The sequence below is a fragment of the Rhopalosiphum maidis genome, chromosome 2, assembly GCF_003676215.2.
Source record: "Rhopalosiphum maidis isolate BTI-1 chromosome 2, ASM367621v3, whole genome shotgun sequence".
Classification (NCBI taxonomy): Eukaryota; Metazoa; Arthropoda; class Insecta; order Hemiptera; family Aphididae; genus Rhopalosiphum; species Rhopalosiphum maidis.
In genome coordinates, this window is record NC_040878.1 from 83,940,308 (window position 1) to 83,964,391 (window position 24,084).

Here is a 24,084-nt window from a genome sequence, read left to right on the forward strand (position 1 = left end):
ACGATGTATATTGTACATAACATTGTATAACAGGCTATAGTTATACGTAATATTTACAACAGTTAAAATATTACTTATGTACAAAATAAAACGAGATATTAATCTTTCCTCCCAATGTAGCAAATCGTTACCAACCATAATATTTATTTATATTGTATACATTTTATACCTATCTCACATATACTAATTAATTTACCAAATTAAACTACATATAATATCGTTAAACTTTCACCGCCATATTAAATTGGTAAGTTTAATATTATTAATAGAAGATTCCATGTATTACTTTTGAAATATAACATCATCTACTCTGTAATAATCTTAACATGGGTAAATATTGAATTTAAGCATATAATTTGTAAGGTGTTGTTCCAGTTAAGATTGTTGTTAATATATTAAATATTATACTGAATTCCGTTTATTAAATAATCGTTTATAACAACAACAATTGTTTATGGAAATTATTGTGTAAACAAAATACTAATTAGACAATTTTAAACAAAACACAGGTGCTAGATTTATAAGAAGTAATTTTTAACAGTAAACACACGTAGATACGTAGTTATTCGGTAATTATAAACGTTTTTGAAAATATTTGAAATCATTAAGAAATTTATTATTTATTACTACTTGTATTTTCGTGATTTTTAAGTATATCAGCTTTTTCAATAGCAGCATACATTTTTACCTTCTTATTCTAAAACAAAATATTTTTTACCGAAAATTGCCATGGATAAAAATCGAACTTCAAACGAATAATAATTAATTTGTTATACATTTTTGTATTTTTAGATTTAGATACTTAAACTGATTAATAACCAATAATTTGTGGGGTATCCTATACCTACTTAACCCCGTATTTAGCTAATTTATCTATAATCTTTGGATATTTAATAACTAAATGACAATTCGTTCAAAATTTGGTGTTTTTAAATTGAAATAAAATGTTTATTTTTTTATAAACATTTTGTTTTAAAATTACTTCAAATTAGGTAATAAATATATTTTTGAAAACTTTCATACTTTTCGAAATATTTTTTGTTAAAATTTCAGTCTGTATAGACGCCACTATTAAAAAACTTGAAACTCTATAATTATTGGCAAATAAATACTATTTTATAATTATATAATATACCTATATATATTATAATTATATAGGTATTAGGTATATCTGTGAATGTATTTAGACTAATATTTATATTAGTTAAATATTAATATTTATATTTATATACTCACAATATTATTGTTAGCATATTTTGTCCGAAACTTATTTTACTTTACTTTTTTAAATAAACGTATACGTACTTATAGGTCTGTTTTCATAAATTGAAAATCTGAAACATGTAATAATAATGTGATACATTTGCTATTGTGCATTACACCGGCATCCGAGAATTTATTTCGTTTTATTGTTTAAAAAAACTTATTGTGTGTATACCTACCTATATGAATTCTTTGTTACCATTTTTTCGGTGATTTTTTTTTTTTGTCCACTGTTTAACGCCTCACACTACGCGAGCTTTGCCTATATTAGTATAGGGCCCCGAGCCGAATCGCGAGAGCGTCATTAACGGTTTGCAAAAAAAGTGCATATGGTACCGGAAGGAGTCCGGTCTACACGGTGAAGTGGGACAAATTCCGTTAGTAAAAGTTTAATATCCACAATAAAGGAAAAAAATTATGTACTTTTCAACAACACAGGATCGTATATTATTATACGATACGTTATAAAAATGGCTCGTGTAACCAGAAGAATCTCCGAGAATATTTTACTTCATATCGATTTCCTATACAGTATTAGAATATCAAACCCTTTTATTTATAAGCAGGTACCTACCTAAATAGAAACACTGCATTGTTTAAAAAAAAAAATGACGTATCCATAATATGAACATTAATTGAACGTGTGTGTGTGTGTGTGTGTGTGTGTGTGTGTGTGTGTGTGTGTGTGTGTGTGTGTGTGTGTGTGTGTGTGTGTGTGTGTGTGTGTGTGTGTGTGTGTATGTGTATGTGTGTGTGTGTGTGTGTATGTGTTTCATTTCACCGATTGACCCAGTGAGTCTTAGTGAGAAACCCGTCAACTATATATTTTAAGGTTAAGTATATAATATTATGGCACTGTTTAAAAATGGCTCGAGTTTCCATATCATCGGTATAGTAATGAACATTTTATTATTATTTCGGTAGTTGTGTGCCATAATGTAAAAGCCATTACCTATACCATTCGAAATGCATTGTTGCCTTTTGAAATAGATTGGAAGTTACGATAGAAAATAAAATAAATTCAAACTTAAACATATATTAAATTAAAATAGATATAAAATATACGTATCAAATATATTATAATATTTTATTAGTGCATTTAAATTTTAAATTGAAACATTTTTAATCAACAATTAAAAGTAACTACAAATTTATAACTAAATTTTAATGATTCAAAAATAATTATAAAAATAGGATAGAATTGACATATACTGTAATGTAGCTTTCAGCAACACATAAGATATGTTACATCTGTAAAATTGTTGGAAAAAATATTAAAAAATACATTTTCAAACCTTATATACCTTATAGATTATGTTCTTTTGTACATTATTATGTATGCAGAGTTATTTTTTGTTGGATTATTCATTTTTTTCTAATTTTCTATAGCACAATATAACGTTTTAAATTAAAATGGCAACCACAAATTTAATCATGAATTATTATTATTCATACATCATACTAATATATTAATTTTTTAGGTGAGCCACCCATCCCTATAAATAAACATCTTACTGAACACAGTTATTTAAAATATTAATACTTTAAAGTGAATTAAACTAAATTCATTTAAATTTATGAATTATTTTTTATTGATAATATTTTTCTCTCCAAAATTTTAAATGTTGTATCCATACATATTTTAAAGCACTATTTTTACAGTTTAGCTGATATTTTTAAAATTCTAGACTGTTTATTTAAATTACAAAAATATTTGCACCATAAACGTCTGACGTTTGTAGATGGTAAGATAGGGTAATGTTTCTCCGAAATGTTTTTCTCACCTTAAATTTATGTATATAATGATGAGGATCTACTACACTTTGATGATTTTTACATATTTTTGGAGACCTAGCTTTTTTTATTTCTAAAACTGCATTTCAATAACATATAAATTTACATCACTAATTTTATTTTTTATTTATTGATATTTTTAAGGTTATTTTTAACTATTCTTCACTAATTAAAATAAATCATAATTTTATTTATTATTATTTTACATTGTTTTTTTCACTTGAAATATTTATTGGCTAAAATTCAACACATACATTTTTGTTAAAATTATTTTATATGATACATTATATAAGTTGAGTAAAAATATTATATTAATTTATACAATATTTAATATTATATCAATAGCTGTTATTAATTATTAATTTTTTTTAAAAATGCATAATTTGAAAGATTTTAAGAGTATTTTTTTATGATTTTAGGTTTATACTCGTAAGTCTTAAGTTCGGATTAAGCCTAATAAGATATTTCAAAGGTGATTATTCGTGATATTATTTTAATGTATGATAGAGTATTGAAACAAAATTATTACACCGAATTATGATACACGATTATTAGTTTCACTTTTACATTATTTTACTATACTTAAAACTACTGTTTAATTATACACCATGGGGTAATTGATGTTTAAAATTTGAATAAATGTATCTTACTTTATTTGCCTAACATTTTTACTCATATGTATTCCTATTAGCTACTGTATTTAATTATGATAAAAATCTGATAGTATTTAATTTGTTTAGAGTGCATCAATTAAAATAAATGATGTAATCTATAAAATATGCTCATAACGATATCACTATCTATTATAGTGAACGAAATTACCAATTATCTTAATCAGTCATGTCGTACACTTCAAACTTATTATAGACGACTAGTAGTTAAATCGTATTCGATTGAAGCAATTGTAATGATTTTGGTAGTAGTAATATAGTGTTGCGTACATTTTAGTCGACGATTTTAAATCTCTAATAAAAAATATTTTAGTTAATGCATTAATTAAATTAAGTTAATCGACAAAAAAAAAATTAATTTGTTCCGTTTAAAATGTAAAATTACACTTTGTATATGCGTAGTATTATAATAATATAGTACCAACGCTTTAAAATTCTCATAAGCACGTATTTTCTTTAAGTTTTTAATAAAGACATAGATAATACCTACCCGTTTTTGATGAATTAATTAATAAACAAAAACTACGAGTTGATGTATAATGATATAATAGTTAGTTGGCGAATTCCGAAACAAAAGACTAATAGTGTTCATCTGAATAGGTTTCTGGAACTGAAAGAGTGTTCTGATTGTTAAGCCCCATAATTGTCCTAAATTCTGATTGTGTGTTAAAGCTCTATTCAAAACTTTCACGACTTTACAACTTAAGCCCTCAAAATATAAATAAAGCTACATAAATATTCCGTACACTACACCGGCATGCACACTCGAAGAAAAACGTCGTCTGCGGTACAGCGTCCCTTGTGGTTGATTTTCCATGATAGTTATTATTATTAGCTTAGCGAATTTACGAATGTGCATTTATTTTTGTACCATATATCATATCCCCCATAAGTCTGAGGTAATTTTAAACCCATTTCATTTCATTTGAAGCCAACTTGTAAGCCGTAGTAACTTTAAATTAACTATAAGATGCTATAATAATATGTGCGAGTGGCAATCTGTATCCATTTATGTACTGTGTCACATCACAAGTCACTCAGTGGTTTTGTTTGGATAATTCGTGATTATAACATTTAATACGAAATTATTCTTATATGTTTTGTATTAGTTAACAATACAATCAAACATTAAACACAAGAAAAAACATCAAAGCAAATAAAAACAATTGGATAAAGTTTTTGAAAGCAGCTAAGTACTGTAACATTAGTATTTGTATACAACAATATCACCCGATATTCACTATACAAAAGATACTTTTAAAGAGGTATACAAAGATTTTTCAACGTGAAATACCTACCCTAGAAAATCACCTAAGCCCTTACTCTTGGGATGATTGGTATCTCGCCAGCATGCATCCCATTTACACTGTAATAAATTGACAGTGTAGTTCTGCCGACAACCCGGTCAATAGACGAGTACGTAGGAATGAAAATAATGAGTTTGCTCGCCTTAGCTAAACTCATTTACAAAAATAAATAAAAATGAAAATTAGATTGCAAAGTCGCTCAACCCAAAAGCAGTTAGCCTTTAAAAGATGGTAAAAATGTCATTCCCCAATTAAATAACGTGCGGACAAGATTTTAGTGGACGCATTTACAGAGGTCGAAGGAAGTTGTTAAAAGAAAATGAAAATAAGTATTATCGATTACAGGAAACATCATCATCATTTTACTTAAATATCTTAAATGTATATAGTGTTAAGTACAATTTTTACAAAGAAAACTATCATAATGTTGTTAATAATATTTAAACCGAAAGTTAACAAATTATATAATTTTATAATACTTCAAAAATTACCAATCATATTAAAAACTTTTTTTTTGCTTTCGTATATTAAAATAGAACTAAAAAGTTATTTTGGTTTTGTGGTACACAATATTATGCATAATACTAGTTTAAAAAAATATGTAATTCAATTTAATACCGTTAAAATAAAATACAATTTAAATGTTCATTGGATGACTATGTTGAATATATTATTAAAATTGTTATATATTTATTATTATCTTTAAGCTTAAAGTAAAACTTATCGATTTTAATATATTAGAGTTGTTTGATTTATTTTATTTGTGGATATCTATGATGATTAGGTAAACTAATACAATAAAAAAAAAAAAATAAAAATAATTATACACAAAAATAATTTGAAAAATATACTAACCTACACTTTTAAATTAATTTGATAAATGTTGTTGTACCTACGTATTTATTGTATAATTTTAATCTAGATAGATAAAAAAAATGTTTATTTAAACTGGAATCAAGAAAATAATACAAAACTACTGAAAATATTTGATCAGAACTAATTAAACTTTTGGGAATATTTTTTAAGAAGAATTATTTTGTTATTAACAAATATCCGCGGGGTTTATCCACCTGGTAAGTCAGTCAGAAATAAGTGCTATTTTCTGTTGGTGTCACTTTCAAAAAATCTAAATAATAACACAGAGGAAAACTAAAATCAAACTCCGCAAAATGCTCGTTGGATACTTATAATGTTGCGTAGCAGTATTATCGCGAGGTCGTGTCAACGATACGGGATGGAAATATTGTACGGCACTATATTATTTGGAAAAAAATTGTTCTCCACTTCGGATGAAAAACGATACGAAGGCCGAACAATATATATATATATATATATATATATGTACCGGTATATGATCTTAGAAAAGAATTCGTGCGACGAAAGAGTAACGGCTACCACATAAGTCAATAAAATATAATCTGTACCGGACGTGCGCGGAAAGTTGCTGCAGCGAATAGCTGGTAGGTATTTGAACGTGACGTTACACGGAACGTGTAAACCGGATATGAGGAAATACAGCGTAGATAATAAATAATATAATAATGATAATTATTTAAATTATCTATCTAAACCGGGACAGGGAAGATGCTGGTCATGGTTAAGGGTAGTATAGTTTATTGTGTGGCATTATAATATTATATATATATATATATATATATATATATATATATTGATGTAATGTAAAATATTAGTTTGGTATAGTATGGCGATGGGTTTGATTATTGACGATTGAGGCGTCGATTAGCCCGACAGACTGGCTCGGAATAATGTGGTTTCATATACGAGAGACAAAAACATAACGCACACAATAAATATTAAGTAATAAAACATTAAAATAAATTAAGTTATACTTACTCTACTTACTTATATAATATTATTATTATTGCAGTTGTGGTTTTTTATTTTTTATTTAATTTACGAGTACAATACCTGTCGTATAAACTATATTACATACAATGTATATAATATATTATGTTATTTTATCGACTCTAGATTATAGCTTATAATTTTCTGTACGGCAGTGGCTATATAAAATTGGTAGGGTTAGTGTCCCTCTTAAATATACAATAGCGTCTATTGTGCTTAGGTATTTCATTTATACTCTACAAAATACTGACCTGAAATTTGGTATTATGTTATACGCGCATATATTTCGTTCTTCTTATAATTATGATCAAACTATACTAAGTCGACCACGGGTGTAGCGTGGCATGGTTTGAAATGCGCTCCAACAATGTGAAACTTAATAGATATACATCAGTTATTAATTACAACCTTTTTTAAAAATATTAAACTGTACTAATATACCTATTGGTTAAAACAACAAACAATCACGTTTTGAATGGTTAAAAGTTGAATTAATTAATACCACTAAAACGTACGTAATATTATATTATTATACCACAAGATCTTTCATATTTTTTAAAATATTTTATCAATCAACAATGTTACAATATCGTATAACACGTTTTTAACACTGACTTAATTCACAACTAAATTGTATTCAACTGAAAATTAGTTAAACACTTAAAAAATATATATCAACCTAATTGTAGTGTACAACTATATAATACTATTTACGTCCAAAGATGACATCAAATATACATCAATGAATTTAATTGAAAAATAACAAATGTTCAAAAATCCCTACAGGTAAAAATTTGTACATAAAATAGGTCACTACTTTTGGTATCTAAGCATTCTACGCCATTAAAGTGAGTATTTTAGATTCATACTGTATTTTGAAAACCGAGAACTGCCACGAGGTATTGCATTAAACATTTTATAGAAAAGCCGGAAATTATACAAATACCACACGTGCCAGGCACTCATGTTGATATAGAACTGCGGAAGTGAACAAATTGACCTCTGAATCATATATTATAATTTTCTCGATCTTAAAGTACTGATAAATCCTAACATTTGAATACAGCTCATCTGATTGGAGCTTAGTTCAATCATAAATACTCAAAATTCTTTATCTTTTTTTTTTTTTATCACATATCCCTCAAAATGACTGAGAAAATCTAACTAAAAAAGTTCATCCTCCTTACGTTAGCTTCATATTTAGATAATATTCATGAGTCATCATATGTAAGTAATTATTATGCATTATTGTGAACAAAATTTCAAGTACGGTTAGCGTACTCTCAATAACTCCAAGGTCTAAGGAAAAAAAAAATTGGACACGTCAAAAAATGCTATAAAATATTGAGTTTTAAAAAGAGAATGTTTTTCAAGTGGAAAATAATTTTATTCGAGATTACGAAAATTTAGATATTTTATATCGATTGATACTTTTGTTCTTTTCACATTAATAACCATTTTACTATGGGCGTTAATAATATAATATAATATAATATATTATGTATATTACTTAAACCTATAAATAATATTTAAATTGTTAAACATGTTACGTTAAGAATTGATTCAACTGCAAACGATTTGCTTAAAATTAACTTTCTATGCCTTAAAATTATATTTTAGCTGATCAAACGAATTAGTTTTACAAAATTACAAAGTCATGTTAACGTCAAGATACGAAAAATCAATTACTGGGATGCAATAAAATACAGTTTTAAATGTAAAAAAAAACCCTGATAATCCATTAGTTTAAGCGAACGCAATAATTTAAAAATATTATCTCAATTTCGTAAGTCTGTATAGTCTGTATAGATAGAATCTATCCAACGCAATATAAAATATTCAGTATCACTATTAATCCACGGTGGTTGTGGTTATATTTTCGAAAAAACGATTTATATGCTGATGGTAAAGAGAAGCGTTGGTAAATGAAAAAATGCACGCATAATATTTCTCCTAATAATAAACGACATGCAAAAATAGTAGAAAATGACAAAGTTTATTATTATTACGTCTGTTATATAATTTGCCTACAACACGTGAATGTATACTGTTTTAAACAAGTATCGGGAAAAAGAGTCCCAGCCATGAGCATAAGCTATAGGTAAGTTCCCGGTTTCTGCACGTAATTAATGTGTCCATTAATAATGAAATCTAACTAGTAATTAATGTTATGTGACCTAATCGAATGAGTTACGTTTTCAAATTTGGCATTGCTAAAACAGTAAAAACGTCTAAACAACTCGCCATAAATAAAACCACTGATGTATTGGAAAATAGTAACGTATTAAAAGTAGTATACGTGTAGATGTAAGAAATAATAATAATAATCGAGTATTTAATTAATTTAACTAAATCACTATTGAAAAAAGTCTATTATATTGTTATATTTTCAATAACAAAAATAATATGAGAAGTGTCTGAAAAAATATCGAGCAAATATGTAGGTACTATATTTTTTATACAAGATTAACAATGTCATTTTATAAACATTATTGCTAGTTGCTACGGAATTAAAGTGACGGACGGACACAATAAGAATACAAGATAATTCGCAAGGTATGTTGGTATGTGTAATAAAGAAAAAAGGACAAACTGGTATTTAACGACTTCCAAGATGTAGCTCTGTTTTAATGTAGGTACAAAACTATAGCACACTGGACGGGATTACACCACGTTCACAAGAGAACTTTGATGATAACCGTGGCGGGATTCGGCCAAAGCTGCTGCACATAAGCAGTACCCACACTTTATACATGACCTTTTCGTTTTACGACAGATGGTGCAGAAAACGAGGAACGTACGACGGCGGCAGATGACCGCTTATTTTTCGTATAAGCTTATAAAAAACACGATTCCGTTTACAAATTAACATGGTATAAAATATGGTACAGGTGAATGGAGAATATTAAAAGTGTGCTAAAAACTCCAACTGCTCTCGGGAAATATTTTTTGAAGAAGAAGAAGTAGTAATAATGAAACGGTTATAGCAGATTGATGGTTATTACAAATCAAGATGGTTTTCAAACTCAGGGGAAAACACCCCTAATAACTGTAGGGTGTTAAAGACTGAGGCGGGAAGATAGAATTGAAAAGAGTATTGTAAGTAAATAGAATTCCGGAGGTACCGATGAATAACTGAAGAAGTGAAGAATTGTTAGGGAAGACTGCAGGCAGAAAATACGTAGGTACAACGGAATAATGGTTTTAATGGCCAATTTACCGACAATAATAAATGGATATTATATAAACGGTGGTGCTTGCCCTATACAGCAACGTAAATCGAACCGATTACTGCTGTTAACGACTCGGGGGAAACTATGTCAATCGAAAGTTTCGCTTTTCGTTTGTCGATATATCTATATAGTATAGGTAACTATTAATTATTATAAATCGCCGTCACTCCGCATCTGTAGACACGTGTCATGACTATCGAGCGGCGTGACGTTGATACCCTGCATCGTCGGACAAGGAAATGATTTCCGGGAAAATCCCCCGCACGGCTGTCACGTAGCTCATGACAAATCACAAAACCGGGAGGGGGGTTAGTGGTGGAGATATTCTAGTTGTCGGCAAACGTCGTCGTTTACTATAATATAATATTTTCTAAACCGTCGGCAAATATTTCATCAGTTGCGTGCATAGTATAATGTAATTAAAATAATAGTAACAATAATGATAATGCGATTCGGTATAGGGGTGGAAGAGAGATGATAAATAATAACTACTTTCGAAATGCCGCAAAAAAACCAGCATCCAGGTATGGGCCGTTCGTCTCCCGAAATAGGGACAAAAAATAAATAAAACTGATTCCTCGCCGGTCGTCGTCTTTTAGTCGTCGTCGGCGGCGGCGGCGGTGGCGGCGGTGGCGGCGGCGGAGCGCGCGAGAAGAACAACACGCATCGGGGTCAGTCGGCAGCGCACCTCCTTCTACCCCCCCCCCCCCACTTACATCACCGCCATCGCCGCCGACACTGTATCCCGAAATCACCACACATATACACACGGGCGCGCGCGCATACCGCGGTAGTGGTAGTGGTGGCGAGCACGCGACCGACGGTTGTATGCACTATTATACGTCTACGTGCGTGTGTACCACGGTTTGTGTATGGGGAGGGGTGAGGAGGCGGATGCTGTGCGCTAGAGCGGGCGTGGTACGTTCTGGTACCACCACCAACACCACCGCCACTACCGCCGTCGGTGCAAAATGTCCCCCTCCCCCGCACCGCGTCCGACGACCATCACACTCCACGCCTGCCGTAGTTGGGTCGACGGCGTCCGGGGACCGACGATGACGACGACGACGACGACGACGACGACGACGACTACGACTACGACTACGACTACGACGACTACGACGACGACGGTGATAGCGGCGGCGGGCACAGCGGCCGGGCGGTGGACAGGATGGGCTAGCAGGAAGGCGGCGGCGGCGGTTGAGGAGTGCTCGGAATTATCGAACAGCGGCCCCGAAACCTTTATGACGGGGGCGAAGCGCGCGCTTTCCGCAGCCTCGCTACGGCGCGCCTGGGCCGCGAGAGAACGAACGCGGCGGCGCAGCGCGGGCCGGGGAAAGCGGTGTAGAGCGGACCGCCGGGCGATGGCGAAGGGACCACCGCGATCGGCGGGAGCGGGGTGGGACGCGCTAGGCAGAGCGTGTGCTGCGCGCTTCCCCAGCGTCCGCCGTTGCCGTCGCTGCCGCCGCCGCCGCCGCCGCCGCCGCGCGTGGTGTTGATGATAAACGAATACGCAGTCTGGCCGTGCGGTGCGCGACACACAGACGCCCGCGTCCATCGCCGCTGTCGTCGTTGTCGTCGTCTCGTCGACGAGACACCGCCGCGCGTGCCGAAACGCCGATTGGCATCGAGAACCCGCCGTCTGTGACGACCTATACACGACATACTGTTATTGTTTACAATCTATCAGACGTGTTCCCGTGCCGTGATTACACGTCGGCGTGCACAACACAATAACAAAACAATTCCGGAGAACACGTTTCCGTCTGCGCCTTCCCGATTTACGTTCCGATCGCTGGCGTTTTCCGCCGTCGCGTTCACTCGCCGCCGTCGACTTTGTCGTCTCTGTCGTCTCTGTCGTCGCCGCGTGTAGGGTGTACGACGCGCGCGCGACATGTCCGACAATCCGGGCGCCGTCAACGGCGCCGCGTCTGCCGAACAACCGGTCTGTGCCGAGGCCACGCCGCAGTCGCCGCCGCCGCCGGTACAGCAGCAGCTTGACGAGGGTTCCCGACCGTCGCCAGCTAGACAGCACCACCAGAACGGCGGTTCGTCGGCGGCCGCCATGGCCGCAGTCGTCCCGTCACCGGATACGCCGCGGAAGAGAGGTACGGACCGCCTCGAGGGCGAATTATAATAACATGAGTACCATTACAGTGCATATACATATATAGTAACGCCGCAGTTGTTTAGTCGTAAGGCAGGTTCAATATTCCTGCAAAATGACCATATCTGCACAGCGTTTGAGTCCATTGCTTTTGAGCACCGTGACGTCCCCCTACCCCCGTCAAACTTCAAACAGGTCGCTTTTCTTCTCTATTTTAGAAATTAAAGTCAATAGTCGTGAACTTAAAAACAACCGTTTTTTGTATGTCAACCGTCGTCGAAGAGTGCCCACTAAAGACTACAGTGAGCATAGCAATGAGCATAAGAGACGTTTACTTAAGTGTCATTCCTCTTAAACTCTTTCCAATAACACGTCTTGACCAACTGGCAAATATCATGATATCCAAAACGTCTTTAATGACCTGACAATTATCAAGCAGTTTTTGAAATTATTTTATTCTTATATAGTTTATAGTTAAGACAAAATTGTTTTTTTCTGTATATAAATACTCAATATCACTATTCCTGGTCGAACCGGTTCGCAAAGGCCGCATAAGTCCGTCGTTTAGGCCAGTCTTGGATACCAGTAGTCCGTAAACGAGATGATTGAGCTAATTTATTTACGTTTTTTAAGTACGACGTTTATGTGAGTTTCTCGAGAAACGCGTATCACGTCGTTATTATTAAAACTGTGCAAAAATGTTGGAACGGAGACGGTCTACGCAGCCAATAATAATAATCGTCTACGGTGACATAATATAATATTATATTATTATACACAGCTGCGGTGGCTGTACCATATTATAATATTAATATTGTTTTCCATCGAAACACGTCGTTAAGACGACAGCGCGTACACATATTATTATCATAATACTCCGAAATTTTAAATAATATGTACCGGCTAAACGGTACGAGACCGATGAAACGACAATCATATACTACTATTACATGACGTGATCATGTCATATCGTTGTCTCCGCACAAGACCCGTACGCATATATTATACTTATGCGTATATTGTATCGATTGATTCCATATCCGACCGACGTCATTGACACGGCCGTCGTCGTCCGGGCACATTATTAAAATAATCAAAAAATTCACCATTATCACCCATATTATATTGATATAATATATTAGTCGTTATACAAATTCGTATCAATCCATACATTCTATATATACAGCTGCGTATATTGGCACACTTTCATATATTATATTATGCAATATATTATTTCGCATAGTGTGTGCGCAATTCGATGTCACCATAAGACTTCCGAGAACGGTCGGAGACGGATTTTGGATGTGCGTCAAGACGAACAATTTCCTTATGATATTATTATATCCCGAGATTACATTTAACTATGTTAGGTATGATAGTTCATACGTGCGCATATTAATATTATATTATACATCTTTAAACTTTAAAGTCAGGGTCGGAATTGTAGATCCACAGTAGATGTAACCATGATGTATGGATAATATTATAAGAATGCTGTATACTTTATTATGTACCTATATGTATTACATCAAAAACAAAGCATTATTATAAATTAAACAAACAAACACATAAAATTGAAGAAAAAATATTGTAAGTTATTTCAAATATGTTTAAACCGTTACAAAAAACCGTGTAAAACAAAAACAAAACAATGTTTTGAACGAATAAAACGTTTGTCTTGTATCATTAAAAAATAAAACTGTTATTTTTCCAACTCCGTAATAAGAATATAACCTAAAAGCATATAGTTGTTAATAGAAGTTACAATTGACGTTAACACTCAATTTTAACAATATCGTTAAAATATTAAACAGTGTTAAAAACAATAAAAAAGAGAACGTTATGATTCTTATAACTGATAGTTGAGGTCTTCGTATAACAAAAAATACAAATTTAAAAACATATGCAGCCGAGTATTTCATTAACATTCCGTTTTCGGTTTAAAAAAATACAATGAAATACATAAAACAACTCCGGTGAGAAATTATAATAAATTTGTCCGGGGAGACAAATGTAACTTAACCCATCACACCCCCCCCCATTAACCTCGTGGGTCTGCCATCGTACTCGTGGTATAGGTAAATAGTTCCAATATAAAGTTATAGTTGTAAACTATTTGTAACTATGTGTGGCCGAAAACCGCAGCTCAAACCGATCGCCAATATTATAATTTATAGTTATGCGATTAACTGTGAAAAACGTGTACTTACTTATGTTACTTATTATGACATTTCGGGTACGTTTATACGTATATTTAATAATAAAAATGATTTTTCTCGTACAGCCATTTTACCGCATGTCCTTAAATCGGTCAATTACACTCCCACGGTTAACGTTTGCAAGCAAGCGTAAAAATAATGATTACACTATCGATACAAAGCTATTATATAAGTACATATACATTTAAGGCATTTATAGTCCTTGTACTGTATAATACACACACGCAACCGTATAATTGGAAATCATAAGTTTTTATATGTGAAACTATGAAAGTAATGGCATACGTATATAGCACTTTTCTGGGTGCACCATCGAACTTATATAAATTCGTACAATTCATGGTTAAAAATGTGTAAAGATATAGGAATGCCAATAAGTCTTTAGTCATCGTAAAAGCTGTACAATTCTGCATTTTCAAGAAACTATTCTTTATTGCGGTACATTATTATTGTACCTGCCTACATTTAATGTAACTCAATTATGGCGAGAAACATTAACCCATATTAATTAAATTAATAATTAATTACCGAATGTAATGTAACATCAATAAACCAGTGCCCACAATATCATAATAATTACAGGAAACATATTTTAACAAAATTTAAACTCTTTAGTCAAAGAAATTGTTTAAGTCTTCAAACAATAATAAGACGAAAGGACGTTCAATAATAATTCAATTTTCCAGACCTAACTCAATTAAAATACAATCAAAATCTGTTCACAAAATAATTATGAATTCAAAATATTGCTTTGATAATTTCCAATTGATTTTAGTCGGAAAAAATTAGTTAAAACTAGTTATCTTAGTTATCAATAAAAAAAAACAAATATGACTTATTTTTAATCGCAAATCTACAAGATATTATTGAAAATTAAAAAATAATCATCCTTATTATAAAATATTTAAATATGTTTAAGCTTAATAACAAATACAGTTAAAGTTTACGTGTTTTGATAAAAATTATTGAATTTAGAAAGGTAAAATCATAACATAATATTAAAAAAATAAAAAATTTTGTCCTATTTTACACCTAATTTTATACAAAATAAAATTATATAACAGGTTATATTGTAACAATTTATATTAATATTATTATTACTTTTTTATACAAAACATATAAAGCTAATTTTATTCCATTCACAAAAATATTGAAATAATTTATTAACATTTAATTGGTATGTCAACTGGTAGAGTTAATATAAATTATAACAATAGCTGTAACACAAATATAATTAGGAATTTTATAAGGAAAGATTCAAAAATGTCAATTAAGTACCATTTTAATGAAAAAATGTGGAAATTTTTGTATTTTTTTTTTTATAGATAAAATTATACGACACACATATTCGTTTAAAAATCAACTGACAATTGTCATATCATTGTTAAGTCATACGCTTTGCTTCGCCTGATCAATTAATATATTTCAATTAAACAGAAACCATTTTACATTCGTTGTCAAATGTTTAAACAGATGATTTATAATTTTAAAAAAATTCTTAGCAATATTACGTGATTAGAATATAGTATAATATTATGTAGAACCATATATCTATAATTATAGTTACGATTTCATGGAAACTAAATTAGCATTAAAACATAATAAGTTTGAATAAATATATTTTTATATATTGAGCATGGGTTTAACTAAAAGTTTAAAAAAATTCAAGCACTTACTTTAGTTAGTGGAACAATTAATATTATGATTCATATTTTTTTTTTCTTAATACAAATAATTAAGACTTGGAATTTCAATTAAAATTGAACTAGAACCACTTCAACCTTTTTAAAATATTGAAACTGGATACCGAAACCTTACCGAAATCATTTTTCTATTTTCTATTTTCTTCAGAACTGATACTGATATTGGTAGATAGAGGATGTTTTGAGTTTTTTCGGTTCCAACATTATTTAGCTATTTTATTTATTTAAGTAATAATAATTATCGATTAATTTATATGATTGCAAATGTGTACGTGGATTTATAATTTTCTATTTCTATATCCATCAAAAGTTCCAGAAAACAATATGTGCAATTATCAACATTTTAATATAATATAAAACGTTACCGACCCGCCAATTAGTTATTGTCTATTGACCCATCGTTATGATTATTTCCTTTTAGTTTATTTATAGTTTTGAACGATGCTTCTAGTGACGTTGATGAGTGATGACTAATAAATTGGTTATTAGAACCGATTTGGGCCCATTTCGCCGAATCCCATCTCGCCGAAGCATAGTAAAATATAATTTTGTTTTGTTATAATATTAATTTAAAATATATAGTCAAATAAAATGGTAAAATAATAAAAAAATAAATGAAATAATTACATAAAAATAACTAATATTTAGTAAAAATATATGAAAATATTTGTCAACAATTTATAGTAAAAATTAGTAAAAATAATTAATATTTAGTAAAAGTATTTAAAAACATTTGTCAAAAATGTATAGTTTTAAGCATAATAAAAGAGAATTTTGTTTCGTTAAAATATTAATTGAAAATATACAGCCAAATAAAATCGTGATATAATAAAAAATAAATGAAATAATTACATAAAAATAATTAATATTTAGTAAAAATATATAAAAACATTTGTCAACAATTTATAGTATAAATTAGTAAAAATAATTAATATTTAGTAAAAACGTATAAAAACATTTGTCAAAAATTTATAATTTTATTCAAAATGGAAGTGGTAAATAACCGCATCTAGATATTCCATAATAGATATTTGTCCATTTCCAAATGTTTTTAAACATACATTTGAGGTATTAATATTATATTATAAATATATAGTTAATTAATTAGTATTTACCGCTCTTTTGCCGTTTTTAATCGGTCTTCTAAAGTTTTGTACTTTTTTCTCATTTTTGGAGCTTGGTTACATTTTTTTTTTGAGTCATAATATCAAGCTCTTTTAAATAAGAAAAAAGAGCTTAAAAAAACTTTAAAAAAAAATTTTCAACAAAATGGGATTCGAAAAAATAGCATTCGGCCAAATGGGATTTGTTATCAATCTGTATACAACTAGTTTTTTGTCGGTAAAGTGGAATTCGACAAAATGGGATGATACCATCAGAACTATCATAAATACGTATCCATAAAAGTTGTTATCTTATAGTAACAAAGACTAATAAATATATAATATAAATAATACACCTATTTATTTATGTGCATAATATTATGTGCTCGATAACTAATGAATATTTTCTTATAAAAATAAAATAGCATATTATACTAAAATATTTAGTACCATTTCATCATTTTAATTTAAATTTAAAATAATACCAGGTATTGTACCAGGTACTATTAACACAAAATATAAATTTTATAGAAAAAATCTTGATATATTGACAATAAAATACGTACAATAAATTTCTGGTATAAATTGTAGTAGTTTCAAGTTTAAACTTTACTGAAGCTTACAAGTAACAACTTCTAACGGGAAGTCTACACAAACTCACAGAATCACAGCTATTCAGTAAAATAATTAAGACTTTAAAAGATGTACAGGGTATTGTATAAAACTATAAAATTGATTCTTTTGACTAATGATAACATGATATCAATATTATACTTTTCAATCGAAGGAAATTATATACCTATCATTCAGGTATTCAGTAAACAATCAACATTTACAACTACAAAGTTAGTCACATAGCTATACAAATATATAATATCAAACAAAAATCTATTCTACTAATCAAATTAAATTACTTTTGACAATTGAGTATTTTATTGTATCAATCTATGCCACTATGATGCATTAGTATTGCAACTTTTCACAATGCATTTTAACCTGTTTAAAAAAAAAATGTTTTTAAAACCAAAATAGTATAAACTTACTTAAATTATTTTATCCTATTATTTGATCTTATCATTTTGTATGTAAAGTTTGCGATTACTTATTTTTTTTTACCTTTTGAAAAAAAAACTTTACCTATAAATATACCAGTTTTTATCGGAACATTCCCTTTTAAAAAAAAAGCAGACTTATAACCGGGAACAAAAAAAATCATAAAGGTTTCAAGCCTTTATTATAACGATTGAATCAAAAATATTTATTTAATATAATTATAATATATACAAGATATACAATATACATATTATATCATATTTATTATAATCAATATAATCAATAATTTATTAGATATTATATAAAAAAATATATCAAACTAAAATTATGTTAATAATAAATAACTGATAAATATACTGATTTTGATAAATTTTAATAGGAATATATAAAACTTTACGATAATACACTTACATCATAGATTCATATCAAAATATTCATTCTGGAAACTGCACCTACAATATCTAAAGTAAAAACATTATTTTAAATAAAAAAAAGTTTTCAGAAAAATTATTTCTATATTTATTTATTTATGATTATATTAGAAATTAAATAACTTTACCTATGTATTTTAAACAAAATATTCATAGTTAAGATCTAATTTTAAAAACCGATTATTATGCCTGTATTTAATGACTCAACAATAATAATAGTTACCACGAAAGATACATTTCAAAAAGCTATAATGCTATGTAAATTGTGTTAAAATCCTCTGCTGTTGTTGCCAAATGTGGAAATGAACATTTGGGGGATTCAATTATCCACATTTTGACTTACCTATGTTATAGTTTCAGCTTAATGTTCTACTATTGTTACAAATCAACTAAATAATCCAAAATTAACTATTGAATAATTAAACAGTATCCGCGAATGTTAGCAGCATGATTAATAAGCACACAAAGATACTAAATTAATTAATTCCAACATTTTAACGAGTGTTTGTCGAATTTACTATGCAAGCTCAGCGGTCAGTACAGTAATTTTTAGTTTACACATTACATTATATATTATACAAAACAGACGTGAATATCTCATCCATAAATACATGACCACTCAAAACCTTGACATTTGACTGCGGCTCATTAATCGATGAGATAAATAAAATTTCACCAAATTTTATCGATTAAAATATTTTATCATACGCTTTTTACACTCACAAGTGATCAAACTCAAGACCCAGCGCTTGTATCTACGCACATAATAATATCGACACGTCATAAACACGACTTAATTCTACATTTTATTTGCTATGAATTTCGAGCAACGCCTATTCAGCGAGGAATTGCAAATGGTTTTGATTTTCGCTTTTTGCGATAGTTGTTGGAGTATTACGACAAAGATGAAATCGCCGCGCCTCCGACACAATCTCATCCTTCGGTCGTACAACTACTACCTACTACAGAAGACAAGTGTCGGTAGGACAGTATAACGGGCGCTGGAAAGGGATGGCTATAGTTGTGGGTGGTTTCGGGAGCTGAAGGATTTTACTGGGTCTCAGCCAACGGATAGGCCGATGGCGGCCGGGCAAACAACAGCGTGCTTAACGGCCAGAAAAAAGGCCAGTTAGGTACTACCGTGGTTTCTCGTTGTACGTATTATGAGCGCTTTGGAAGCAAATTGAAAACAAAATCTACAGTAAACTGACAAATGCGGGCACTGGTCCAAAAAAACCTTTCCTGCAATCCCTCCTCAAAAAATAAAGAAAAAAAAGGTGTAACCAGGGAATTTATCTCGTTTTTGCCTCGCAAAATGTAAATTGCGTTTTAACCGTACTCGCCTACCCGGCCACCCATCTATAATCACACGAGGGATTACCTAAATGCCAGCGATTAACATAACCATAGGATCATAAAAAAAAAAATAGTGTACCAAGTCGACGTTTAATGTGTTTTTCATTTATCGGACATTCGTTAAACGCTTTGGTCCAATAATCCGAAATTTATACGATAAAATGTATTGACTAAATAATAATAACTATAATTAGTAATAAAAATAATTATTAAATTTATATGTCATGGCATGTATGGTTTTTGATTATTTCGAAGTAAAGTTATTGTATTCAGTTTATATTATATTAACAACGTTTCTTCTATTATATTATAATCCACATATTATTTTGAAACCAATTCATTTTAATGACTTATGTGCCTAATCGGTTTTTTTTTGTAGCGCTTATTAGATTAATGTAAATCAGCCAGCATGTTCTTCTTTGGGCGTACCAATTAAATTATTATTATTTATAGTATTTTACTATCTATTTGACCATTCATGTATTCCGTTATTCGCTTATATTATAATATCATTTAGCTGTCAACATTATATTGATATGTTCGAAAATCTTTATCTTCCATACGTTTAAAAAGGATAAAGGTCGCCCGTGATAATATTAACTACTTATATTATGTACATAAAAAAAAAATCGAATGTAATCACGTCGCGTCGTCCTTCTAGCGAGAATCAATTAGAATAGGAAATGTTTAAACGTCACTTTAATTTGTATAAGTTGGTTGTACTAATTAATTGGCACTGTAACGGTTTTAAAAAAAAATACATAGGAACAGGACAGACAAACGATGTAATAGCAAACACTAAGGCCATTATGAAAATGTATAACGATTTTAAAACAATAGTGTTATATTATGACACCGAAACGGTAATTTAATTATTAAATAACAATATTCCGGTTTAGGTCTTTCTACGCGGATTATGCATTTATTTTATACCTTGCAATACCTATAATAATAGTTATTATGCCCCCGTTTTATCCGACGCTATGTCTTCCACTGCCGTGGTTACCGATATAATTTTATTTTTTATTTTTTATAAAACAAAAATACGTATTCAACACGTTTAAAATATTTTGATACGACGCGGTTGGCCTAACACTTCTGAAGTTAAAATAGACGACACAAGAGGTTATCAGAGTCTTTATGATATTATTGTCATCATATTTTGTCTTACTGTCATTAAATCATTAATTAAATTGTCTGCATGTAATTCGTACGACAACCACTATTTATCAAGCGTTGTTTGCATGCGTTTACATAAACTGTTTTAGTAATGTAAATTTGAACATGGTGTGTATTATATACTATTAAATTCTATTATTCTATTATTATTTATTACTAAAACATTATCAGCTTATTGGATAATAGTACATTTCGTTTTAAATTAAATTACGCATGGAAACCAGGGAGTCAGCATTCTCGTATAATTATACAATATGTAGAGCATACTTAACAAATTATTCGCATACTTATTATATTAGAATAGAAAATTGATCATCTGTAGTGCGGTTTAATATAATTTTACCGAATTCAAATTCGGTACAAAATCGTAGAACTATAGGTGTATTATAATTATTATTATTATTATTTGAACATTTATTCTGCTTGACGTTCATACTGACAAATTATATACTTTGCGTCCATCAATTTTCTCTTTTTTCTATTCGTTATAATAATAATAATTATTATTATTATAATTGATGTTAATTATTACAATAGGTACACGGTAATAGTATAATTATTAATTATTACCTTATACAACCAGAATTGTGTCAAAATAATATCGAGTAACAAATACGTAAAAAAATATACTCAACACATTATAATATGACAATAATATTATACAATATTATTCACGATAATTACATAGACGCGTTTGTTTATCAAACTTCGACGACTAAAACATTCGCAATGCGATTATAGTTTTATTTCGTTCGTGGTTCGCAGAACATCGCCAAAAACTTTCACGTTAATGTTTTTCCTGCGCACCGTACTTTATCCCCTTTACTTATATTATTATTTTTTTTAATTCGATTTAATATGAAAAGTTTGTAGAGATAGTACAGCGTAGAAAGCAAAATTAACAGTAGTATGCACACCTATCACCGGAAGTATACTTAAAAAAAATTAAAGTAGACGAACAAGAAATTTTAGACACCGTCACAATATAGGAATGCGTGCAGATTTATAAAATTACAAACATAACTGCGGTCGATCTGCGCGTCCGCGTATAACAACGATTTGGGCGATTTTAGTGCACATTTTTTTTTTTTTTTTTGCTACCTCATAGTATTGCTCAGGCGGGGGGACACTTTATTAATATAATAATCGACTGTGTGGCGGCGTTCGATTGCGACGAGAAGCCAAAACGGGTTAACCGCCCAAATCAAAACGTTAAATTTATTGCCGTTTAGCCGCGAGAACAATGCGTGAACTGGACGAAAGCCAATCGATCCGGATAATTATATATTAAATTATACATGGAAATTACATCGAACTATCGTTCGTTTCAGAACTGTCGCGTAAACTGTGTAGGTACAACATATTATTATATACATATACGGAACGCGCTAAAAGCTGAAACTAATATATTATATTATCGCTCATCTGTATTTATGTACCGCCGGGCACGCATAATATTTCACAGTATACTGAAAATCGTTTAAACAAATGATTCATTCTAATTTGTAATTTTAATCCTCGGAAGTCGTGGCAGTCGACTGCAACAACGGCGTGACCTATGTAAATAGTATAGATACCCGTCTACATATTGTGCATGCATTACATACGCCTTGCGTGCATTGAATACAATATAATATAGTAAATCATTTATATTGTAAATTCCTTCGATTCTGTATACGACTATGATCAATATCCACACGCCGCCGTCGATTAAGTTTAACAACCTAGCCATATTTATCTTATGTTGTATACGTGTGTAATATTATAATATTTAATTGTGTATACAAAAGCATCAGGTATATAATATAAGTAATTCAAATTGCATTTTCCGGAAAATTATACAAATTTCCTATTGGTAAAATATTTTAAAAACTCTAAAATTACACGACTCAAATTAAATACATAACACGTGGCCGTTGATCAAAGTTATAAATTATGTTATTAAAATCGTACAAAGTTATTTTTATGAATAAATTTAAATTTTCTTAATATACCTAGTTTATACTATATAAAATGTTTAAATTCAAATACGCTTTAGACTTAACAATTTTCAAAAAAATAAATATAGAAAGAGTGAAAATTAATTAAAAATAAAATTATGATTTTGATTATGAAACCTTAAACTCCTCTTAGCAGCGCATGAAATATGTTTATAGATAAACAAATTTATAATTACATTAAAAGTAATTTAATTTAAACACGAAGCTCTAGGTATATTTTTTCTACATTTGTAAGTTTATAAAATGCAAAAACAAAATACTAATTTTGAGCTCATTATACTGTTGTAGAAAAATTGACATACAGTTGGCATTTAATAACGTTTTTCTTATTTCAATTAAAATAATACTATATAATAATTCTAGATTAAAAAAATAAACCGTTAATTATTAATGTTAAGTAATTTAAGTTGCGTTATTAACCGTACCTTATTACCGAAACAATTGTCATTATCTCTTCATCGTTATAAACACTATTAAATTTGTTCGCATTTACATTATAAAGAGTGTACACTGTACACCCTTGGGTCAATTAATTTTGAAACACTAAAACATAGTGTACAATTAACATTGATCCGGCAATGTAAATTAAAAATACTCGTTCAACTTTATACACGTTTTAATACTGACCTTCATTTATATCGCATAGCTAGTTTGATAACAGAAATGATTTAGCTACTGAACAATCATCTTTAATTAATTGTTTTATTAAAAATATTTTCATGATAAAATTACGTTGGATCACTAGTAGGTACGCTGATCAAAGTCATTAACTTCAAGACATTATGCTCTGCGAAAAAAA

General features: G+C 30.4%; 1 protein-coding gene across 3 annotated transcripts in view; it reads left to right on the forward strand.

Annotated features, from left to right (window-relative positions):
- Positions 1–24,084, forward strand: part of LOC113555165 (solute carrier family 12 member 4) — a 255,848-nt gene that overhangs the window by 191,316 nt on the left and 40,448 nt on the right. For 2 of the 3 annotated variants that reach the window (XM_026959518.1, XM_026959519.1), the window contains exon 1: positions 11,668–12,242. The exons of the other annotated variant lie outside the window; for it this stretch is intronic. In XM_026959518.1, coding sequence (XP_026815319.1) covers positions 12,029–12,242 — 214 coding nt within the window. In that variant the 5' untranslated portion in view covers positions 11,668–12,028. Of the gene's footprint in view, positions 1–11,667; positions 12,243–24,084 lie in introns of those variants that run through there. 3 annotated transcript variants of the gene reach the window in all.